At 41.7% G+C, this 20,871-nt stretch overlaps 1 protein-coding gene across 19 annotated transcripts in view; it reads left to right on the forward strand.

Annotated features, from left to right (window-relative positions):
• The window catches only part of NRXN1 (neurexin 1), a 1,652,744-nt gene that overhangs the window by 911,238 nt on the left and 720,635 nt on the right, over nucleotides 1–20,871 (forward strand). For all 19 annotated transcript variants that reach the window (XM_078649604.1, XM_078649606.1, XM_078649614.1 and 16 more), the window contains one exon: nucleotides 18,653–18,856. In XM_078649604.1, the coding sequence (XP_078505730.1) occupies nucleotides 18,653–18,856 (204 nt within the window). The remainder of the gene's footprint in view (nucleotides 1–18,652; nucleotides 18,857–20,871) is intronic.

Consider the following 20,871-nt stretch of genomic DNA (forward strand, 5'->3'; position numbering starts at 1 on the left):
AATCAATCTATCACCAAAGCTATTGTTTGTGCCATTGCTATATTTTATCTCCTAGTAGTGTGATGTGAGTAATTTACATGACAAAATATTGACACACACTCTGAAGAATAATGGGCACAAATTATGGCCATCACAAACATGGAAACAAGCAGTGGGAACTGCCAAAATGTCTCCCTGCTATTAGAAAAGGACAATAGGGTGCACAGGACCCCTGGACCCTAATACCACTATGCCAGCTGCACCGCTAACACCTATGCCTAGGTGCAACATTTAGTATAATTCATGCAGCAGTGTAATTAAGGCAAGTCAAATTTCACAACTGAATGACTGACAGTTGTTAGCCACCATTTTTAACGATTATGTAAAAAATGTTTTCTCACAATGAATGTTTTCACGGTGTCTAATGATGGCGCTGGCGTTCATAACAACAACTTTTTGTGCTGGCCTGCAAATAAGCCTGATTAGCCTCGTTGCCTGTTCTATCATCCTCTTTTCGCACAAACCAACACCATTTCCAAAGCTCTTTCACATGAAAAAAGTCATATTTTGCGAAGTTGAATACTAAGCATTGTGGATTGGAATACTACAAGAAATTGCTCAACAAACTTGCACGCCTCGTTAAAAGCTGTTGATAACTTCGGTTGTTGCAGCTGGCCACATCTTACAAGGGAGAATCATTCTTTAGTCCTGCAGTTGAAAGTGTGTGATTATTTCGACTTCACAAGCCATTCTTGATTGTAGATAAAAGAGGCGCGCCAGTGTAATCTCAGGATTGGGTTTTGTTGTCTATGGAAAGCAGAGCAGATGGAGGGACAGATGTCACAGTAACATCATTTGGACGCCTCTCTAACTTCCATAGTTGATCACAATGTGCGGCTGCCTGGAGGCAACGCCATACACAGGTGTACAATTCTGACTGGGCAAGCGAGCCAATATACAGGAGCGCGCTTGCTATAAAAAAGGATGGAGACATGATTGTTTTATCGGAGTGCAATAATACTGGAAAATACAATGGCCAAGCACATAAAATATAAAGTAGCTAGTGATATATCGTAAAGCAGAGATATTTATTTAGCTTGTAACTCACGGTTTTTAACCCCAGTGGCATTACTTGAACATAGGAAATGTAGTTGTAAGCCCACTAAGGTTTGGTGGGCAGGGCGATGTTACTTACTAGTAGGAGATCTTGGGCCCCGCTTTGCATGTCAGAGAAATTTATCACTAATGACATGCAAAGTGGGTGTGCCAAGATGTTAGCGACTGGAAACAGTCGCTAACATCGCTATCTCCTATTACCAACTTTTGGAGATATTCGCGCTAAGCGGGAATATCTCCAAAAGCTAACACCTGCCCTGAGCAGTTCTTAGCCATTATCCAATGGGAGGTGGATAACATGGCTAAGAGCATTTGCTCGTTAATGCATGAATATTGCTGATTTTTCAGCGATATTCATGCATTTCGGCCGATTTTTATCGCTTAGGAGAAAAACCTTGATAATATCAAGGCTCCTAAGCGATAAAAATCGTCGCTACACGGCGATAAAATTATAGCCGCTAAGCCAACATAGCGATAATTATCGCTAGTTGTTGGTAATATGCCCCTGAGTCCTTTGCTCGATGGCTTAGCATCACAGACTTTCTTTCAGCATGAGATTGTGATTGCACCAGGTATTGGCCAAGTGTAATAAATTGGGTAATTGGTTGAGGGTGGTGGAAGCCCCACTCAGGCAACAACCACAGTCCTTGTCAGGGTAAACACAAAAGTCAATAAGTTAACCTGTTCCTAGCCCTCTGATAGCTTGCCACAAAAGCAGGAAGGCTTAACTTAAAGGCACTGTGTAAAGTATTTATGAAGAACAGAAACAAAAATAAAGTGAAAACACAACACAAGAAGAATCTGAAACCAATTTAGACAAATAGAGTACATTTTAATAAATAAAATGAGCCCAAGATGACAAATATCCAATCTGTAGAACCAGAAATATGCAATTTCAAAGGTTTAGGGAAGTAATGCACCTAAAATCACAAAGTACTACTCGCTTTAATCTGGTTGTGCTAGACTGGATGAAAGTCACAGGTTCATACAAACCACGATGGAGCACGTTCAACAGTTTGAGAATTTCTGTTAGCGGCTTTATATATAAGTTAAAGAGTGTGGGAAAAATGGTCAATACTTGTGGGACTCTGCATCTCACTGGTGAGGTATCTGAGAGTGAATTGCCTAGTTTGATTAGCTGTTAGCGGTTCTGCAGGAAGGATGTGAACCAGGAGAGCTCTTTCCCAGACATCCCCATTTTGTATTCTAGCAGTTTGAAAAGGTTGTTGTGATTGACCATGTCAAACGCTGATGATCGGTCTAGGAAAATGAGTAGGCAAGAATCGCTCTAGCATCTTGAGGCTGTTGTCAATTCTGTGAATGATGGCTGATTCGGGGCTTTTTCCTGTTCTAAAACCTGATTGAAATTTGTCGAGTTGATTGAATTGGTCAATGTGCTGACTCAGTTGGTTATGCGCACATTTTTCCAACAGTTTAGCGAGACAGGGGTATTGGACACTGGGCAAAAGTAGCTCAGGATTGTAGGGTTTGCTCTTACTTTTTTTAAGAGGGTGTCAATTTCTCAGTCTCAAGGCAGTCAGGGATAATGCCTTGTTTTAGCGATGCATTTACAATCTACGTCAGTATAGGTGAGAAAAGGTGACTGAGTTCCTTTAGTGTTGTGGAGGGGAAAAGATTGTTAATATGTGAAGTTGGTTTCATGGATAGTAAGGTTTTGTGGACCTCCTGCTACATTAGGGCTTATTTATAAATACTTGCAACACTTTTATACGACAGGGGTGTCACTTTTTTTGACACACCGGCAGTGTAAATAATGCGCCACATTGCGCCATATTTACAAAGTGGCGCATCTAAGCAGATGCGTTACTTTGTAAATGCCTGTGCTACATTATACCTGTGTAAGGTATAATGTATGCATGGCGGGCGTTCCCATGTGAAAAAAACTTGTAGAAGTTGCGCAGTGAAATCTATCAGATTTCACTGCGCCACTTCGAGGACGCTACTGTGTCACAACCTTACACCTGCCTCACAGCAGGCATACGGGTGATGCAGAGGAATGGGAATAGGCCTCTCCCATACAATGCTGATGTTGCTTCATGCTTACGACAACACTCCAGCAATGCATGGGTTTTGCCCCAACAGATACGTCAGGATTTCTGACATATCTGTCATTCCTTGAGACACGGTGTGCTGTACAATAAATGCAGCCCATCCAGCGTGTCCCAAGAAGGGCTCACTTAAAAGTGTTGCATCGCTGCTTTTACACAGTGATGCAACACTTTTTGTAAATGAGGCCCTCAGAGTTTTGAACTCACTCCAGAATGCTTGATTTCTGGTCTTGGATGTGTGGTGCATTGTTTGATCTGGGGGTGTGGATTCGCCATCGGAATGGTGATCATTATCCGAGGTGGCTGGCAGTCTTTCTTTGCTGGTTACAATTTCTTTTTCAATTTCAAAGATTCTTTCCTTGAAAAATAAAGAGAAAGCTTCACATTTTTCAACTGAGTTATTGCTGATCTTGGTTTCATTGTTTGCCCCGGTTAGTTGGTTGAAAATTTTAAAAAGTCGTCTTGGGCGATTCTTTGCATTGTCGAGTTGGGATCTGAAGTAAAATACTTTGCTTTCCAAATATGTTTTTTTGAGCTGTTCCACATAGTTTGGTTAGAAGTAATGTTCAGAGTTCCTGCCTCCAGGTTTGCTTGGTGTGTCTGAGAATCCTCATTTCCTCATTAAGGTTTTGATTGCCAAGGTTGGGAGGATTTGATTCTTTGTTTTTTGAGTTCCAGTGGAGCTGCTGACTCCATAATATTTGATAGTGTTTGGTTGTAGTAGTCTGTTATTTCGCGAACATTCTGCTTATAGTTGGAGGAGTGAGGTTTTCTAAAGTGTGGTCAGTTGCATCCTGTCCATGTTTTTGTTGTCTCTGATGAAGCAATTCTGTTTGGTTTCTTGCCCTTTAGTTGTCTATGTGTACGTATTGAGGTGGAATAGGATTAAGTGATGATCAGACCAGTCATTGAGTGTGATTGAGTCAATTGTCAGTGCTCCTTATCTGGATATGATTAGGTCGAGAAAGGAACCTTTGTTATATTTTGAGCTTGTACAGGATTGGGTCAAGTTTTGATCAGCAAGGAATGTTTTAGGGTAGACACCTTTGTATCTTCCTTGTCATTCCAGTGAAGGTTGAAGTCTCCAAAAAAAGGCATTGGGATGTAGCATGGAGTGTATTGTAATTCTTTCCATTATATGTTCAGTGAACAGCTGGTTGTCTCCTGGAGGGTGATACAAGAGGTGGGCTTTGTTTAGTGATTTCTTTGCTGTGGAGATTTCGGCACCCATGTATTCACATGCTATGAGACTGTCTACAGGGAAAGTTTTGACTTGTAGGGAATTCTCATGAATGGTTGCTCTCTCTCTTCCGTGTCTTTGTTGTTGGTCAATGTGCTGGATAGTGTGGTTTGGAGGCACAAATATATCAAGCATGAGTGTGGACCATTGATTTAGCCATGTTTCTGTCAGGAAAAGATTGTCTAATTAGTGGAGGAGGACACTTGTTAAGATGTCTGTGGCTTGTTTGATTGCTGATGTTCAGTTGAGTAGCATGCAGTGTGAAGTTGATTTTGAGGGATACAAGCATTTAAGTTTGGTGTTAGCATGATCTCAATTAGGTTCTTGTGGTTCGTGTTCTGTCTTTTTTCCTGTTGCCTTTGCCTTTTCTTGAGGTCGACAGTCAATGTGCTGTTGGCTGGCGGTTGTGCTGGCTGTGATGAGTCATTGTAGTTTAGAAGCAAGTCTTTCATGTCTGTAGTGGATAGATGGTTACATGGTCTCTTGGGTCGAACAATGGATGGTCAAGGTTGGGTGGCGTAGCATTTGGCAGAATGAGAGTGGTTTTAGCCTTTGAGGCAAATGCGTCTTGTACAAATGTCTTAATCTCTAGGACAGCTAGTGAGGTTTCGGTGATGCCTGTATTTACCATATTTGAACCCTTAATTAAGTTTTCAATTTTGTGTTCCAGCTTTCTTAATTGGGTATTCCAGTAAGTGCTCAGATTGTATATGTCAGATTTTGTGGATTTTGTCAAGTGTGATTCAGTCTGTTAGTCATTGTTACACTTAGCATCTTTGGCGTGGTTTCCCCTGACTTTTTGCCAATACCGCCTGTATTTTTTATGCTGTGCTGGACTTCGTTTTTACTGGGATGCTTTGTTCACTTTGCCACTGCTGGTCAGTGTTAAAGTGCAAATGCGCCCTGAGTAAATTGTTATTACAATTGGTTCACCCTGATTGGCATATTTGAATTACTGGTAAGTTCCTAGTAAAGTGAACTGAGTGTGCCAGGGCCTGTAAATAAAATGCTACTACTGTGTCTGCAGCACTGGTTGTGCCACACTCATGAGAAGCCCTGAAAAGGTATCTCAGACCTGCCACTGCAGTGTCTGTGTACTATTTTAAACTGCCATGTCGACCTTCCCTTTTCTTACATATAAGACACCCCTCAGGTAGGCCAAAGGTACCCCCATGGCCAGGGAGCAGTGTATGTAAAAGGTAGGACATGTAATGGTATGTGTGACAGGTCCTGATATTGAAATACTGCCAATTTCATTTTTCACTATTGAAAAGCAATCTGTCCCATAGGATAGAATGGGAGATACTTTGCAACATCTTACAAGTATAACCTCCCATTGGGACAAGATCGAAGAGAGTGATAGGCTCTCTGAAATCAGAATTTATTAGCACATCTTTTAATAAAGATGGTTTTTAAATTGTGTGTTGGAAAATGCCACTTCCAGAATGTAGGTATTTTCTTGTTTAACCATTCTCTGTGCTTTTGCCTGTTTGTTTATTGACTGTCAGTTTTGGAGTGACAGGGGCTGGGGATGGGCATTCACTGTAGACAGCCACTGGGGGTGGAGGGGTTGAGGTATGCCTGGCCCTTCATGGATGACTCAGAGCTGAGCTGAATAAACCTTGGATGAATTTCGAGAGGTGGGAGGAGTTTTCCTGGCACCCGAATATGGCCTGTCTCTCTTGCACAATGAAGTCTCCACCAACTGTGGTCATACTGCACCAGTGAGAACCGAACTGGTTGGGACTGGGCGCCGAGATCCTTGCACAAAGAAGAATAAAGGCAAAACGGGGTATTAGTAATGGACCTTAAACCCCAGAGCATTTGATCATTTCTGGACTCAAGAGGAATCTTTGCCAAGGATAAGAGCTTGAGATCTGTGAGGAGGAGTACTGCCTATTTGCTGTGTGCTCTGTGGGTTTGGCCTGCAGTTGCTGCTTCTGCTATGAAAAGAACAAAGACTGAAACTTTGCTGTGAATCTGCTTGAAGAAGAATCTCCATGTGTACTGGCCTCCTGTTATGATTTCTCAGGGACACAAATACTTCACCCCCAGTTCCTCTGAACATTACTGCTGAGAGTTCTGACCTGCTAGGTGGTGCCTGTTTCCAGTTTTGGGACTCTAGAGTTTGTTACTGCTGTTGGGAGTTGGTAGAATATGAAGAAATAAAAGAAATTGATGAATCTCCGGGCACCACCGCCGTGCTGCTGCAGAAATGACGCAACACCTGCAACTGCAAGAACTGACACATCATGTGATCGCGATTGGAGAAACTGATGCAGCGCCACTTGCCACATCGATTGGCAGCACATTCCGGATTTTCACGCATTGCACCTGTGTGGCAACTTTTCTTGATGCATCACCCGCAGACCAGAACCATCTTGGAGTCGATGCATCATTTCCTCCTACATTCCAGATCTAACACATCGCTTCTCTTGTGTGCAGCAGAACTGTTGCATTGCCTCCCAAAGGACTCAGGAACTGACGCAACCCTTTGTTTCTCGACACTTCTCTTTTCTGTAGGTGTTTGGCCTTGTGAATTTTGACCTCACTTAACTTGGAGCACAGGGGGAAGAAAATGAAGGAGGAGACTGCCCCCCACTCAAAGGCCTATATAAACAACAAGTGACTCCTCCTTCAAGACACAACTTTCATTGTAAACGTGACATTTAGGAAAAGTAAACTCGCTTTCATTCCCTGTTTATATGAATTTGATTTATTCATATGCGTCACTGTGTCAAATTCATAAATAAAGAACCACAAGTCAACTGCCACCAGCACACCCCACTTTTCATACAATGAAAAAATGTGAGAAGAAAGAGAGAGCACCTCACGGAAGAACCGCCACAAGGGGTTACTGGCTGGTGATTGCCAGTTTACCCACTTATCATCATTGGTAACTCTCTCTAACTCGTGAAAGGAAGAGGAAAGAAAAGAAAGCGAAATCAACAAAATAATTTCACCACTCAGGAGACACAAAGAATAGTAACTCCCACTCGTACACAAATTAACACAAACACCCCTCGTGAAAAATCAAAAGTGTAGTTTTCACTGCTAAAATTGAGAAGCTTGCTGGCCACTCTGACTTTTATTCTGGGCTGCAAACCTTTCAAACTAAAATTGGTTACTGTTGTACCAAACCTAGTATTATTTTGCCGACATGTTTCGTTGCTGTCTTGTATCGCAACTTCATCAGGGCTTAGGGGTTCATCCTTTCACTCATTCCATGGTGTTTTTCAGTTCAACACCTGCAGTGGTAGACAATGATGTGTGGATAACATTAAAATACGCTGTACAAACCAACCACTATATTGGTAAATACCAGTAGTGACACTTGAATCATTTAAAACACAATTACCTCGAGGTGACGTAGTTACAACATACCCACACACCTCATGTCAGGGTATTTGTGTCAGTTGATCACGTTTCCCCGCGAAATCCACCGTGCTGCTGGGATTCTATTTGGGTATGTAAAAGAAAAGACAAAGAATTGCTTGTGTCAATAAAGAAAAAGAACACGTAAGTAAATGTCCTATATCTATATAACACGCTTTTCTAATGTATGTGTGCATTCATATAGAATAGTTTGCTCTGCTATTCTGACCCAGAGTCTTAATCGAATGCTCCATATCTATAGCCGTGTAGTGCTCTGCAGTCATGTATATATACGTTCTTATGGAACAGTTTACAAGGATTCACTGTCCCACGATCATAATACACTGCTGTAGGTCATGTATTCATTTTAGGCATATTTAAATTAGTCAAGGCAAAAAGCTCCCCTCTCTGGATCACATTCGTAACCCCGGTTGACTCTGGTAGCCTCCTAACTCCACCAACATAGCTCCATCGGCTTATCCCCACAAGGGTATACCAAGTCAAAAACAGGTATGAATCCGCCCCTCTAATCCCCCTTACCGCTGCCGCGTCCCACCGGCGTTTAGGAGCTCCAGCTCCGAACGCTCGCTACCGCAGGGATTTAAACCTTGCTTCTCGTCACTCCCTCCCATCACGCCCCATCCTACGCAACGTGCGAAGGAGGGGCGGACTCGGGCGTAATGGCGGCGGCCATCTTAAAGTGTATTAAGCTTCATGGCATTCATCTCGTATTTGGTGTAAAACAATGGTCTGCTCGGTCTTGAATAATTTCAAACCGAATATACTTCACTTGCTAAATGTCACTCATAATTTATAAGACCACTATAAAAAGTAGTAAAGTTACGAGATCGCCAATGCTGCATATAAATCCCACAGGGCAACAAGTATTTAGAATGAGTATATGTGGCTGATTAAAAACCATGCTGTATCAATGCCATCCCTAGAGACATCTCATATTAAACAGGGTAAGAATAGCAGATTACGAACCACACTATATTAATGCCATATGTCTCAAATACTAAAGCCTGCAGCCAACATCTGGAGACACGGTTTCTCAGAAAATCTTAGACAACCATGACTTAAACCAGATCTTATGTAGTGGTATATACCAAGGGGCAAGGAGGAAAAACTTTGAAAAAATATCTTAAGGAGAGAATCACCATAGTCCGCTGTTACATCCATGACTACAGATAGAAGCTGTTGATCACATAACTTGTGGTGTTTACAAACATGGACCTCCCAAAAGATCAGTATCTACTGACCTTATTCCATTCGATCAGATCGTTTAGCCCCTCCTTGTCTGCCTTCTCAGAATAGATCCATTTGGCCTCCTTTCTAGCCAATATGCTTTCAATATTGTGTGACTCACCCATCACCCTTTCCAAAACCACCCATCTAAGGTCCCTGGGTTCATGTCTTTTCTCATTGAAATGTTGTACAAGGCGTGTGGAGAGTTTTTTTGCTTTGATTGTACTTAGGTGTTCCTGAATGCGTACCTTCACCTTGCGTGATGTCAGCCCAATGTAGTGCAGACCACAACTGCAAGTGAGTCTGTAGATCACGTGTGAGGTATTACAATTGCTAAATCGCCAGAGGTGCCAGGTTCTCCCATCAGTTAAAATGACCTCTTTGGTGGCATGGGTAAGGGTACAAACAGAACAATTGGCACAAGGATAATGGCCAACCGGAAATGAACTCACCACTGAAACAGTGGGGTTACGAGTATGGACCAGTTTGTTCTTGAGATTAGGAGCTCTCTTGAAGGCAAACCGTGGAGGCGGCATTTTATCCGAAGAAGTACTCAATATGGGCCAATGTTTTCTTACAATCTGTCTTGTTTGAGTAGACAAAGGATCAAAGGTCGTGATCACCTGTATGCAATCATGCTTTACTTTGGCATTCCTTTCCAATAATGCTTCACGGGGAGTGTTGAGGGCCCTCTTACGAGCTTTTTTTACTATCTTGATAGGATATTCCCTCCCCGTCAGTTTGTTCACCAACTCCTCAGATTGTTCTAAAAAGGTATTAGTATCAGAACAATTTCACCGATAGCATAAAAACTGGCCTACAGGGAGATTGTCCCTGAGTGCTCGAGGGTGGAACGACCGATAATGAAGTAGGGAATTCCTATCTGTGGGCTTGTGGTGTACACTCGTGACCAATCCACTTCCTTCAGACTTGATATCCACATCTAGGTACACAGCGGTGGTGTTGTTGATGGACCACGTGAAGCGGAGGTTGTCATCCACCTGATTAAGCCATGTCAAAAAGCTAGAAAGACGGTCCTCTGTACCTGACCAGATACAGAGGACGTCGTCGATATATCTCTTCCACAGGGAGATATTATCCCTGTAAGGGTTGGAGGAATGGAGGACCACATTGCTCTCAAACTGACCAACAAATATGCAGGCCAGACTCGGAGCAAATTTGGCCCCCATCGACGTCCCAGATACTTGTAAGTACAGTTGGTTCTTGTACTCGAAGAAATTTCTTGTTAGAGCTAACTCTATGCATTGCATGACGAAAGAAGGAGGGGTATCGTAGAACACCTCGAGATCCCCCAGAGCCCGCGCAGCTGCCACCAGCGTGGCGTCCTGGGGGATGCTGGTGTAAAGCGACTCGATGTCTATGGTCACCAGAAACTGGGACCCAGGGTTGAATTCAACATCTTTAAGGATGTTCAAGATGTCGGTCGTATCTTGTACAAATGATTCTTGGGTGATGACAGCCTCCCTCAAAAAGAAATCTGCTAATTGAGAAAGGGGTTCCAACACTGATTGGATGCCCGAGACTATAGGGCGTCCCGGGGGAGGGCGCTGAGGCTTATGAATTTTTGGCAAGATGTAGAATGCCCGTATCCGTGATTTTCTGTTGACAATAAAATCAGCCTCTTTAGGTGTGATCCACTTTTTCTCTAAAGCGTCCGCGACCATTTTCGTGATCACATCCAGCAGCTCAGATGTTGGATCTCTCATAAGAGGATGATAGTTGGTACGCCTCCCCAACAATCTCAATACTTCCGCCTCATAATCACATGTATTGAGGACCACAACCGCTCCCCCCTTGTCCGCCTGTTTTATTGTGACCAATTGGTTGTCTTGCAGTGATCTTACGGCTAACCAATCATCCTTGCTCATATTGGATATGCGATGTTACTTCCAGGACACTGATGTCGTGGAGTACACGCTGCTCAAAGACGGCCACTTCAGGACCAGGAGAAGAAATAGGGGGGCAGAAGCTGGAGGGACGATGAAGATTAGTATCAAACAAAGAGGGTCCATTTCTTTCTTTGTCCTTAAAAAATTTGTGTAGTTTGATTTTCCTCATCATTTCTGAGAGTTCTATTCTACACACAAAGCTTTCATGTTTGGGGGTCGGAAAAAAAACCGAGCCCTTTATTAAGGACTCTGGTTTCAGCAGGTGTAAGGACGTGGCTAGATAGATTAACAATAATGTCTACCGGGCTCTCACCCTCGATGTCAGAGCCTCGAATTAAGCCTGAAACTTTCTGCCCCTGCTGCGTGTTACACGTGGGGAATGTGTTTGCCATGATTGAGCCTGGGCCCTGCCTCTGCCTCTACCTCTCTGAGCTCCTGTCCCGCCTCCCCCTCGTGTGCCTCTCTGGGTTTGCCCTAAAAAAGCTCTCAGTAATACACCTAAATCCTCGTCAGATCTTGTTTCTGGTGCAAAGTTAACCCTGTTTTGATTTGGTGCACTTGAATTACTAGCACCTTCCTCCTCTTCACTGCTGGTGTTATCGGATGCCCAATTTTTTGGAGTCCGCCTCTGCTGCCTTGAACCCCCCGATAAAAATTCTGACCTCTTCTTTGATGTTTAGATAGCTGGTTTTGGACTGGAGTTGTATCGTAATATTGGTCCTCAACATAAGGAAAAGCCCATTCGTGTGAGAACCGATCTAAGTTCTTCTTAAGGCCCTTGATTTTCTGATTGACCATATAATTTTTATATTCCAAAAGTTCACCCTGAATCCTGTCTAGTTGATCCTTTGCATATATCAGTGCAGTATCGTTCTTTAATTTCTCTTGAAATTCTCTGTGAATTTTGACACATCTACAGGTACTTTGTGTGCAATCATGCATCCATAGTTTCCTAATTTCCAAGTTGCTTGAAACCCTTTTAAAAGTCATATTCTTGTTACATGTATGCTGGGTTTTTGTCGCTTTGATCATTTGTTGGTTTAGATAAAGATACCTTATTTTTCTAAACTTGTGTGGTGTCCATGTCTGGTGTTATCATGGTATTACTGTGTGTTTTGAGTACAAATACTTTACATGTTGCTTTTGGATTAAGCCTGTTTGCTTGTGCCAAGCTACCAAGGACCAAGGACCAAGGGGGTCAGCAGGGGTTATCTAGAGTGTATATCCCCCTACCCCAACTAGAAGCAAGTGACCTTACTTGGAGAAAGGTACCTACCTCTGCCAAATAGAGACCCCCATTCTAACAATCAACTCTACAGATTGATCTGTGTGTGTACTATTTAAATATCATGTTGTCTGGATTTGGTCTTTGCCTTGTTGTACAATACAAGCCCATTCAGTAGATAGTTTAGGTCATTGTAGAGTTTTTTTCTGCCTCTTCATTAGTGGTGTGCTCACTTCTTAGAATCTTCTAAAACTCTGAGCCAGGTGTGCAGCCGGTGGGCTTACAGAGGGCACTGGTGTGTGGTATTTGTGCTATAATGGTCAAACCCATTTGGGAATCAATGAGCGACTATATTCTGGAGGAGTGTTGTATTAAGCTCCTCTCAGTTATAACGGACTCGTCTGTAGTGATCCCTTCAACTCTTCATTCCTCTCCATTGGTCATTGTAATCATACCGGGAGGTATCAGAGAGGTAATATCTGGATTGTGAGGGATTGGCGTTCGACTAGGATACTGTTTCATTTTTGTCGTTATTGCAGTTGAAGACAACTGGGTTATTGTCTTGGTCATTTGTGTTGTATATCTGGATTGATTGCATTGTAAACGGTGAGTCCTGTAGTGTGGAACAGTGCCTTTCCATTGGGTTTCGGTCTTGTTCTAGTGTGCTTTCAGGTTGCTGATTGGTCAGTGTGTCTTGGGATGTGTTCTGGCATGGAGACGCTCTCATGTGTGTATATAGTTTGTGGAACCATTGATCAAAGATTTCTAGATTAGAGTCAGATGCTTGTACCAGTATGATGCCAGTCTTGTCGATCGATAATGCCACTTCTGCCTTGAATAGGTGAGTGAGAGACATCGACAATTTGAGACCATGTGGAATTTTGGTGGATTTTGATATCTGTAGGACTGCGTGGATCAATTTTTTCCACCTTGCTGTACATTCTGTAAAGAAGACGAGGTCTGATTTTATTGTTCCTTTCTTCAAGCAAATATAGGACATGTAGATGAGTGTTTCTGGTTGTGCTAATAAGAGTGTGTGTTTGAGATGTTTTGCTGTGTTATTGGAGAGATTGGTAAATTATTTTGAGGGAGTCAGGTCCGGAGTCCGATAACCATCTTTCTGGAGAATTGAATATCTGTCGAGCCATCTTGGTGTTCGTGGATGTTTGACCCTGCAAACTATTTGGAGTAGCATTGAACTATGGATTGTTCTGTTTTACTAATGTGTGGGAGTCTCAGATGATGCCTTGTGTGATGTAGACAATGGGATTTCTGTTCTCTAGTCCCTATGTTCTTTGAGGAAAGTTGTTTACTCATAAATTCTAGTTACAGGGGAGAGATCCAAGATATCCTTCTCAATAGAGTAGGGATCAGCCCAGTACCCCAAATTAACTTTTGCACTAAAGAAAGTATTACTTGTAGTATTAGTCTTGGCACAAATGTGTCTGTATGGTATTTGCAATTTAAGGGACCAAGTGTACACAGTTCAGGTGTCCAACGCTTTTTAACAATATTTGCTTTAAGTATTTTGGTCGTAAAAGGTTATTAGCAAACAAAATTGGTCTTCCAAGAACAAGTTTAACCATCTTCCCCAGAATACCCTGCACTGTGAGTTGGCAGACTTTGATTAGTAAAGGCTGTGTAGTATTATAATAGAATGCCAGCCCCTTACCATTACAAGATGACTGAGCTTACAGTCCTGCCTTGCTTTTAGTGAATAATTGTGCATCCAGCCTCAAGTCCTATGTCGGTTTCCCTGCTGAAAAGAGACACAGACACCTGCTGCGCCCCCAGGGCATCTTTTTGAAATATGGCCCCTAGTCTGTATGTGGGACAGTGAGCTAGGAACCTGAAGGGTTAAGTAGGACAGACTTACACATAACTTAATTCAGGCTGTCAACATAGGAGCAAAATCAATCTGAAACGACTAATTTACCCCAGTTGGGCTATGGTATTATGGAATGTTCAGAACAATATTACCCTTAAATGGACACAAAGCACTATTGATTAAAAATACATGTATCATATCAGACTTGTTTGATGGACAAAAAACACCCATAAACCCTCAAACCAAACAGGAATGTGTAAAAGACAAACCTTTTACATAGAGGTACCCACTGTAGGGGCAATCCGGTGAAGGGTCCTATGAGTGGTCACACAAAAAGAGAAACGTTCTTAAAATACAGCTGTGACACCATGACCTCACTAATTACCACTTGCCAGTACGACCCTGGAAACGGCATAATTTGTTTTTCAAGATATATGAGGTTGAAACATTTGGTGATCAATATTTTTATAAATGCAAATTGTGACCAACAACACTGTGCAAGAACGGCAGAAAGTTTAATGTGAGAAAATAGTTACTGCCCTCGTAGAGCACACAGCCTTGCTTCTCATCCAGATAAACCCACAAATAGTCCCTTTACTACAATTGTTCTTATGAGCCAAAGGGGTTCGTATTCTCTGCTGCAGTGTTAGAAAATGTAATCTTGAAAAATCCCATTACTGTTCATAAGCCGCATAATTTTAATTAACAATTTTGTTGCTAGCGTGCCAATTTATAAAGTTGCCCGACTTAGAATTTTAATCTATAAAGCCCTCTACTCGGTATCTCTCACTGCATTAGAATGCAATGCTTTCGGATTCACCCTGTCAAAATTAGGCATGCATTTGGCATAGTCTAAATCCTTTGAGGACTGCTTTAAAATGAATTCAGTGGAAAATATTGGACCATGAAGGAAGCCTTATAATCTGAAAAGTCACAGAGTACAGAATGCACGAAGACAATTCTTCGGTGTGACCATATTGAAGGGACTTGGTCAAGTGCCTATTATAGATACACTTTCTGGTAGTCTTAAAACACTATCTGCTTTTTAAGTATTGGTTCTCATTTAAAAACTGGAAACACTGTAAATAATTGCAGTTTTTACGATTAGTTCTGTATTTGTCACAGCACAGTGCAGTTTCTGATTGGATGATGTTTTGACTAATTATTGGTATTTTATTTCGAATGCGTTTTGTAAGTGTCCCCTAATAAACTGGGAGAAAGAAAACTCCCAGTAAAAGAAAAAGTTTCTAACTCACTAAAAGCAAAAACGACAAAGAAGTATGGAAGAACCACTGCTATCTATTTAAGGGCCTAATTGATGGCATATTGGCGTACAGCAGCGCAGCAAAGCACATTGCTGCACTGCCCTATGCCGAAGTCAGCCACGGCCCGTGGAGGGAGTTTCGGTGGGGCGAGAGGCGGGGCGGAGGAAGGGCAGGGTGGGGGGTGCTAAAAACCGGAGTATGGATAATTGAAGGTAAGTAAACAATTAAATAAATAAAACGAATTTCGTAGCGCACCCTGCATCACATTTTGCAATGCAGGGTGCGCTACGAAATTAGTTTTATTTATTAAATTGTTTACTTACCTTCAATTATCCTTACTCCGGTTTTTAGCACCCTCCACCCTGCCCCTCCCCCGCCCCGCCTCTCCGCCCCACCGAAACACCCTCCACGGGCCGTGGCTGGCTGAAGTGAAAGGTTAGGAACATACCATGTTTCAAGGGTGTCTTCATTGCATACAGGATTGTTTTTGTGCATCTTCCTACACAAAAAACAATCCTACGAGGTGTTTTCCAAAATGCAGCACACATGGGAAGAGGATTAAATGAGGAGAACTAAATATATTTCTCGTTGTTACGCCTCACCTTGAGAGGTGTACAGATTTGATGCTTCCTCAGGTTTACATCACTTTGTCAAGTCAAATTCCATGGGTGCTGCGTGGGCAAAACGTCTCCCAGGTGCAGAGTAAAACTACGCAGTGATTTGCGCTGTGCTGCCGTACTCATGATTTATGAGGCCACTGAAAGCCAGAGAGTGTGGCTTTCTGTGGATTTATACATCTTTAGGAGAGCGCTGCTTCACTTATATACCACTTTACCTGGTGCAAAGGTGATGCATAATAAATAATCCCCTTAGTGTGTGTGCATTCTGTGTTCTTTCATTTGAATCATACATGTTTTGTGCACATATTCCGAGATGTGTAACCTACTAAAAAATAAAGTCTATAACATCGGAAAACAAATTAAAATAGTAATTGAGGTATTCTGTTTAAGCTTTAAAGTCCTGAGCTCAAGGCATTAATATGGTAACACAGTCGGCTGGCGGGGCAGCAGCAGTCCATTGCCCACCCTACATTAACAGTCAAAGCCAATGGTGAGGTCTGCGCATGTAATGAACTAACAGCAGTTAACGCCTGACAGCTATGACATTAATGCTCTCAGTATCCCTCATCGAGCACAGACAGAAACACAAGCCCACTGTCACTGCCTCACATAACTTTAATTATGCCTATGTACAAAGCTTTTTTGTGAGTACCTGGGTTTACTCCCAGCCACGGCCCGTGGAGGGAGTTTCGGTGGGGTGGAGAGGCGGGGCTGGGGTGCTAAAAACCGGAGTATGGATAATTGAAGGTAAGCAAACAATTTAATAAATAAAACGAATTTCGTAGCGCGCCCTGCAACGCAAAATGTGATGCAGGGCGCGCTACGAGATTTGTTTTATTTATTAAATTGTTTACTTACCTTCAATTATCCATACTCCGGTTTTTAGCACCCCCCACCCTGCCCCTCCCCCGCCCCGCCTCTCCGCCCCACCGAAACTCCCTCCATGGGCCGTGGCTGTTTACTCCTGTGTAAGGTGAGAATTACACATGAATTTCAAGGCCTGCACCTGATTCAAAACGCTGTTTTCCCTAAGTAAGAATATCTTACTCTTGGAAAAAAAATGGTAATATGAGCCCAAATTAAAATACTACTACAAAATATTAAGTATGATTCAGACCTGGATAGTCAGGTACATTTTCACAAAAGAGAGAAAAAAAACACATTAAAAAGATTTTTAAATAGCACTGAAGTTAAGCTGCATAAAACAAAACATGAGTGACCAGTGTGATATCAGTTCACAGCAGAAACGATTCTGAATGTCTCCCTGACACACTGCACACTGCTTCAATCGGTGGGTATACGTCCACATAGACAGCCCGTAGATTAAGCTGCAGAAAGCCTGGCCCTCTTCTACCTACTGTCTCTGGGGTGGATGGACCTGGAAGGTTGAAGAGGTCTTGTGGGGTAAAGGTAGTGGTTTTGTGAATAGATTCAACAACATTTTAATAGATTTCAAGAACTAGAATGTTACAGTAATGCCTCTTGCGGGGGTAGTCTTGAGAATGGACAGTACAACTTGAAAGGTAGAAAAGAGTGGATTTTTTCCAGATGTGGAGCACCTTGTAGGGCTGATGGGGCTGAACCACGTTTTATTTGAAAGAATGGAATACATGGATAATGGGGTCAAAGGGAAAGGGATGGCAGCTTGAAACGTTTCGGGCACATTTGTAGTGGGGTAATAGATGAACGCAATATGTGCAGTTATAAGCATTAGACAGATGGCGGTCATTGACTACTGTTTTATTTATCATTCAAACTAGCTCTCTGCGATTCTTCTCCCATCGAAGATAACCACAACCATCGTGAATATCACAATGTCCTGAATTTGTACTTTAATTTGTCTTGCAAATATAATTCATTCGTATGTGTTGATGGTTGTGTTCGTGGCTTTGCGGCACCTGTCTGGTAAATTCAGTATTAGGGAGATGCATACCATTTTTTATTTTTTTATTTTATTACCTAAAGGCTTCCTTGATCGCACACGATAACTTCTTCACACGTATGTACGGGATCGCTTAAGTGAAACAATTCTTAATAATCACAGTATAGCACAGTAGTAATTGTTATAAAAAAAATAAAGCAGATCAAATGCTTAAGTAGCCATATGCGTATGTGCACATATATGTATGTGCACACACATAAACACATATATATATATATATATATATATATATGTATATATATATATATATATATATATATATATATATATAGAGAGAGAGAGAGAGAGAGAGAGAGAGAGAGAGAGAGAGAGAGAGAGAGAAAGCAATAGATAGATAGATAGATAGATAGATAGATAGATAGATAGATAGATAGATAGATAGAGTGATAGATAGATAGATAGATAGATAGATAGATAGATAGATAGATAGATAGATAGATAGATAGATAGATAGAGTGAAAGAGAGAGAGATAGATGGATAGATAGATAGATTTGTTTTACTCAAACGTTAGGTGCCATTACTTATAACAAATGAATACATTGTCAAATTGACGGATGTAGCTATAATGTAACCGCAATATACCTGGCAAGATTGGGAGCCATCTTTGTGTGTGTGGGTAAATGTGTCTGATATTCTTTGCTTGGTTCTAGTAGTCACCTGTTACATCTAAGATTAGATTTGGCTGTACATGACGGACTCCAAAGAGTATTAACAACAGCACAGCTGCACTATTCATGCACCGAGGTGGCAACTACTGTATACATGCCCGCAGCAATACACTGGTGACTCTGCACAGCAAATCATGTGTTGCAATTATCTTCCATTCCTTTGCAGAGGCAACGGTGCTGAGTTATGATGGAAGCATGTTCATGAAGATCCAGCTCCCCGTTGTCATGCACACAGAGGCAGAAGATGTGTCCTTGCGTTTCAGGTCTCAGCGGGCTTATGGTATTTTGATGGCCACCACCTCCAGGGACTCGGCGGACACCCTTCGCTTAGAGCTTGATGCAGGACGTGTGAAACTGACGGTCAACCTAGGTAACACCTCCACCCACCCAACACAATATTTTGTTTGCCTGAATTTATTTTTTCTTACAGTCAGTTTGGCACAAACCTGCAAGGAACAACAGCCACTTGGCATACACTGTTTTTAAATCTTTTTAATTTAATTTTAATAATGATTTGTTAGTATATCTAAGTATGTTTTCTTTCTTTGCACACTGCAATTGAATCTGTTGTAATGTGACTTTTTCTCTGCTTCTGGGTGCTTAAAGAGAGAAGCCTAGTCCATCCAGCTCAACACTGGGTGATGCTCTTTTTCAGAATATTTATGAGCGCTGCCATAAATATACCCTGTCAGTAGTTACATAATTTAAAGTGTGCGTGCCGAAAACTCCTTAACAGTTCAAAGTGGGTCAGCCTCTTCTGGCTGGCAGACAGCGCAATTTACTGCACGCATCAGAGAGAATCTGCAGATCACACATGATGTGCTGCTCCCCCCTCCCCCATCCCCTCCCCCCGTGCTTCTCTCTGTGGGCAATCCCATCTTCTCTATACTAATTGACTATGCCTTTTTTTTGTTTTTGTTTAAAAGATAAAACGCACCCTTCAATGCCCAAAGTCTGCGGCCCTTTAGCAAACAGCCATGTGATCATAAAACATGCAGCCTTTCACAGAAAAAAAACAAAAAACTTCTCTGCCTTAGAGAGCATTTACGCCTGGGTGTTTCCAGTTATTACATGCTCACATCTTTTGGTGCCTAAACACATGCTCATATTGCAAATAAATGCCACGCTGTCCAACGATTGCCGCTGCCTTTAAAACTCCAGCCTGCTGTGAAGATTATGGGGTTTTAAGCAGTTCACAGGCTTAAATATCAGTGGCTTTGTAAAGAACAATTGTGTAGAAACATAGGGCAGTGAAGCGCTGTATCAGAACATTTCTTTTAACGTCAGGCAATGCAGAGCAATCCAGACTCTATACGGTCCTGCATCCCCACCTAGTGGCATTCGGTTATATTACAGGTATACAACGGCAACATTTTTTCAGAATCCACCATTTTAGAAGCGAAGAGATAAAATGGCATCAGCGAGCTTTCTAAACAAAAGGTTTCTGTGCAAAGACGTGTGCCTTTATTGGTCCCTGGCTGTTTGCAACCACTTTTCTGATGCGGTTGACGACACATGACAAACTCAGCTACATGGAAACAAAATTAGGTCTTGTAGTATATTCATACTCCACAAAGGCATGATTGTGAATATGTGTGCATTGTATTATTATTCTTTCAGATGAGGCAGCGAGCAATTAAGAGCGTCAGCATAGTGATATCTTCTTCAAAACATAAAGCGTAAATACAACAGATGAATAACATTTTTCACCTAATGTTCAATTAAATGCACGGAATTTACCACTCTGGAACATTTATGATGGAGGGTTATTTCACATGCAAAACACAATTTGATAGAGCCTTGCTCAATAAGACTCATATCTATTATATATAGCAACTACTACACTCATTTCCTAGCGCCCTCCAAAGTGCAGTCTAACATAAGTTAAATGTGGAACAATTTCTGGAACATTAAAACTGTCTGAGAAAGTATAAGAACTCACTAAAATATATATTTTTCATGAATATATATGTATTAATACGACTTATGCCTCATCAATTGCTCTTATTTTAAAAAGGGTATCTCATCAAAATCTACAATATTAGGTCGTTTGAAAGACAGCCTTTTTTGAATATATAGTTTTTTTTCTTTATTTATAAACGGTATGTTTCACTTTCTTTAGTACAAGATAGTGGGGAAGAAATAAGAGCTGATTTGAATGTTCAATTATTCTCAAGATTGTTTCAGAACAACTTAGCGAATTAAAGAGATATATCTATATATCCACAAACAAATCATTATCATCACAGCTTTTGAGTATGAAAAGTATTGTTCAAACTATGTGGGCATGTACGTGTTTAAAAGCTGTGCTGCTGATCCAAAGACTATATTTTATTATGCTGTGGCTATCCTGGGAATGTTGCTCAGCATCCCTTTGCCTGTCAT

Source organism: Lissotriton helveticus, chromosome 6 (assembly GCF_964261635.1).
Source record: "Lissotriton helveticus chromosome 6, aLisHel1.1, whole genome shotgun sequence".
In the NCBI taxonomy this organism is placed as follows: domain Eukaryota; kingdom Metazoa; phylum Chordata; class Amphibia; order Caudata; family Salamandridae; genus Lissotriton; species Lissotriton helveticus.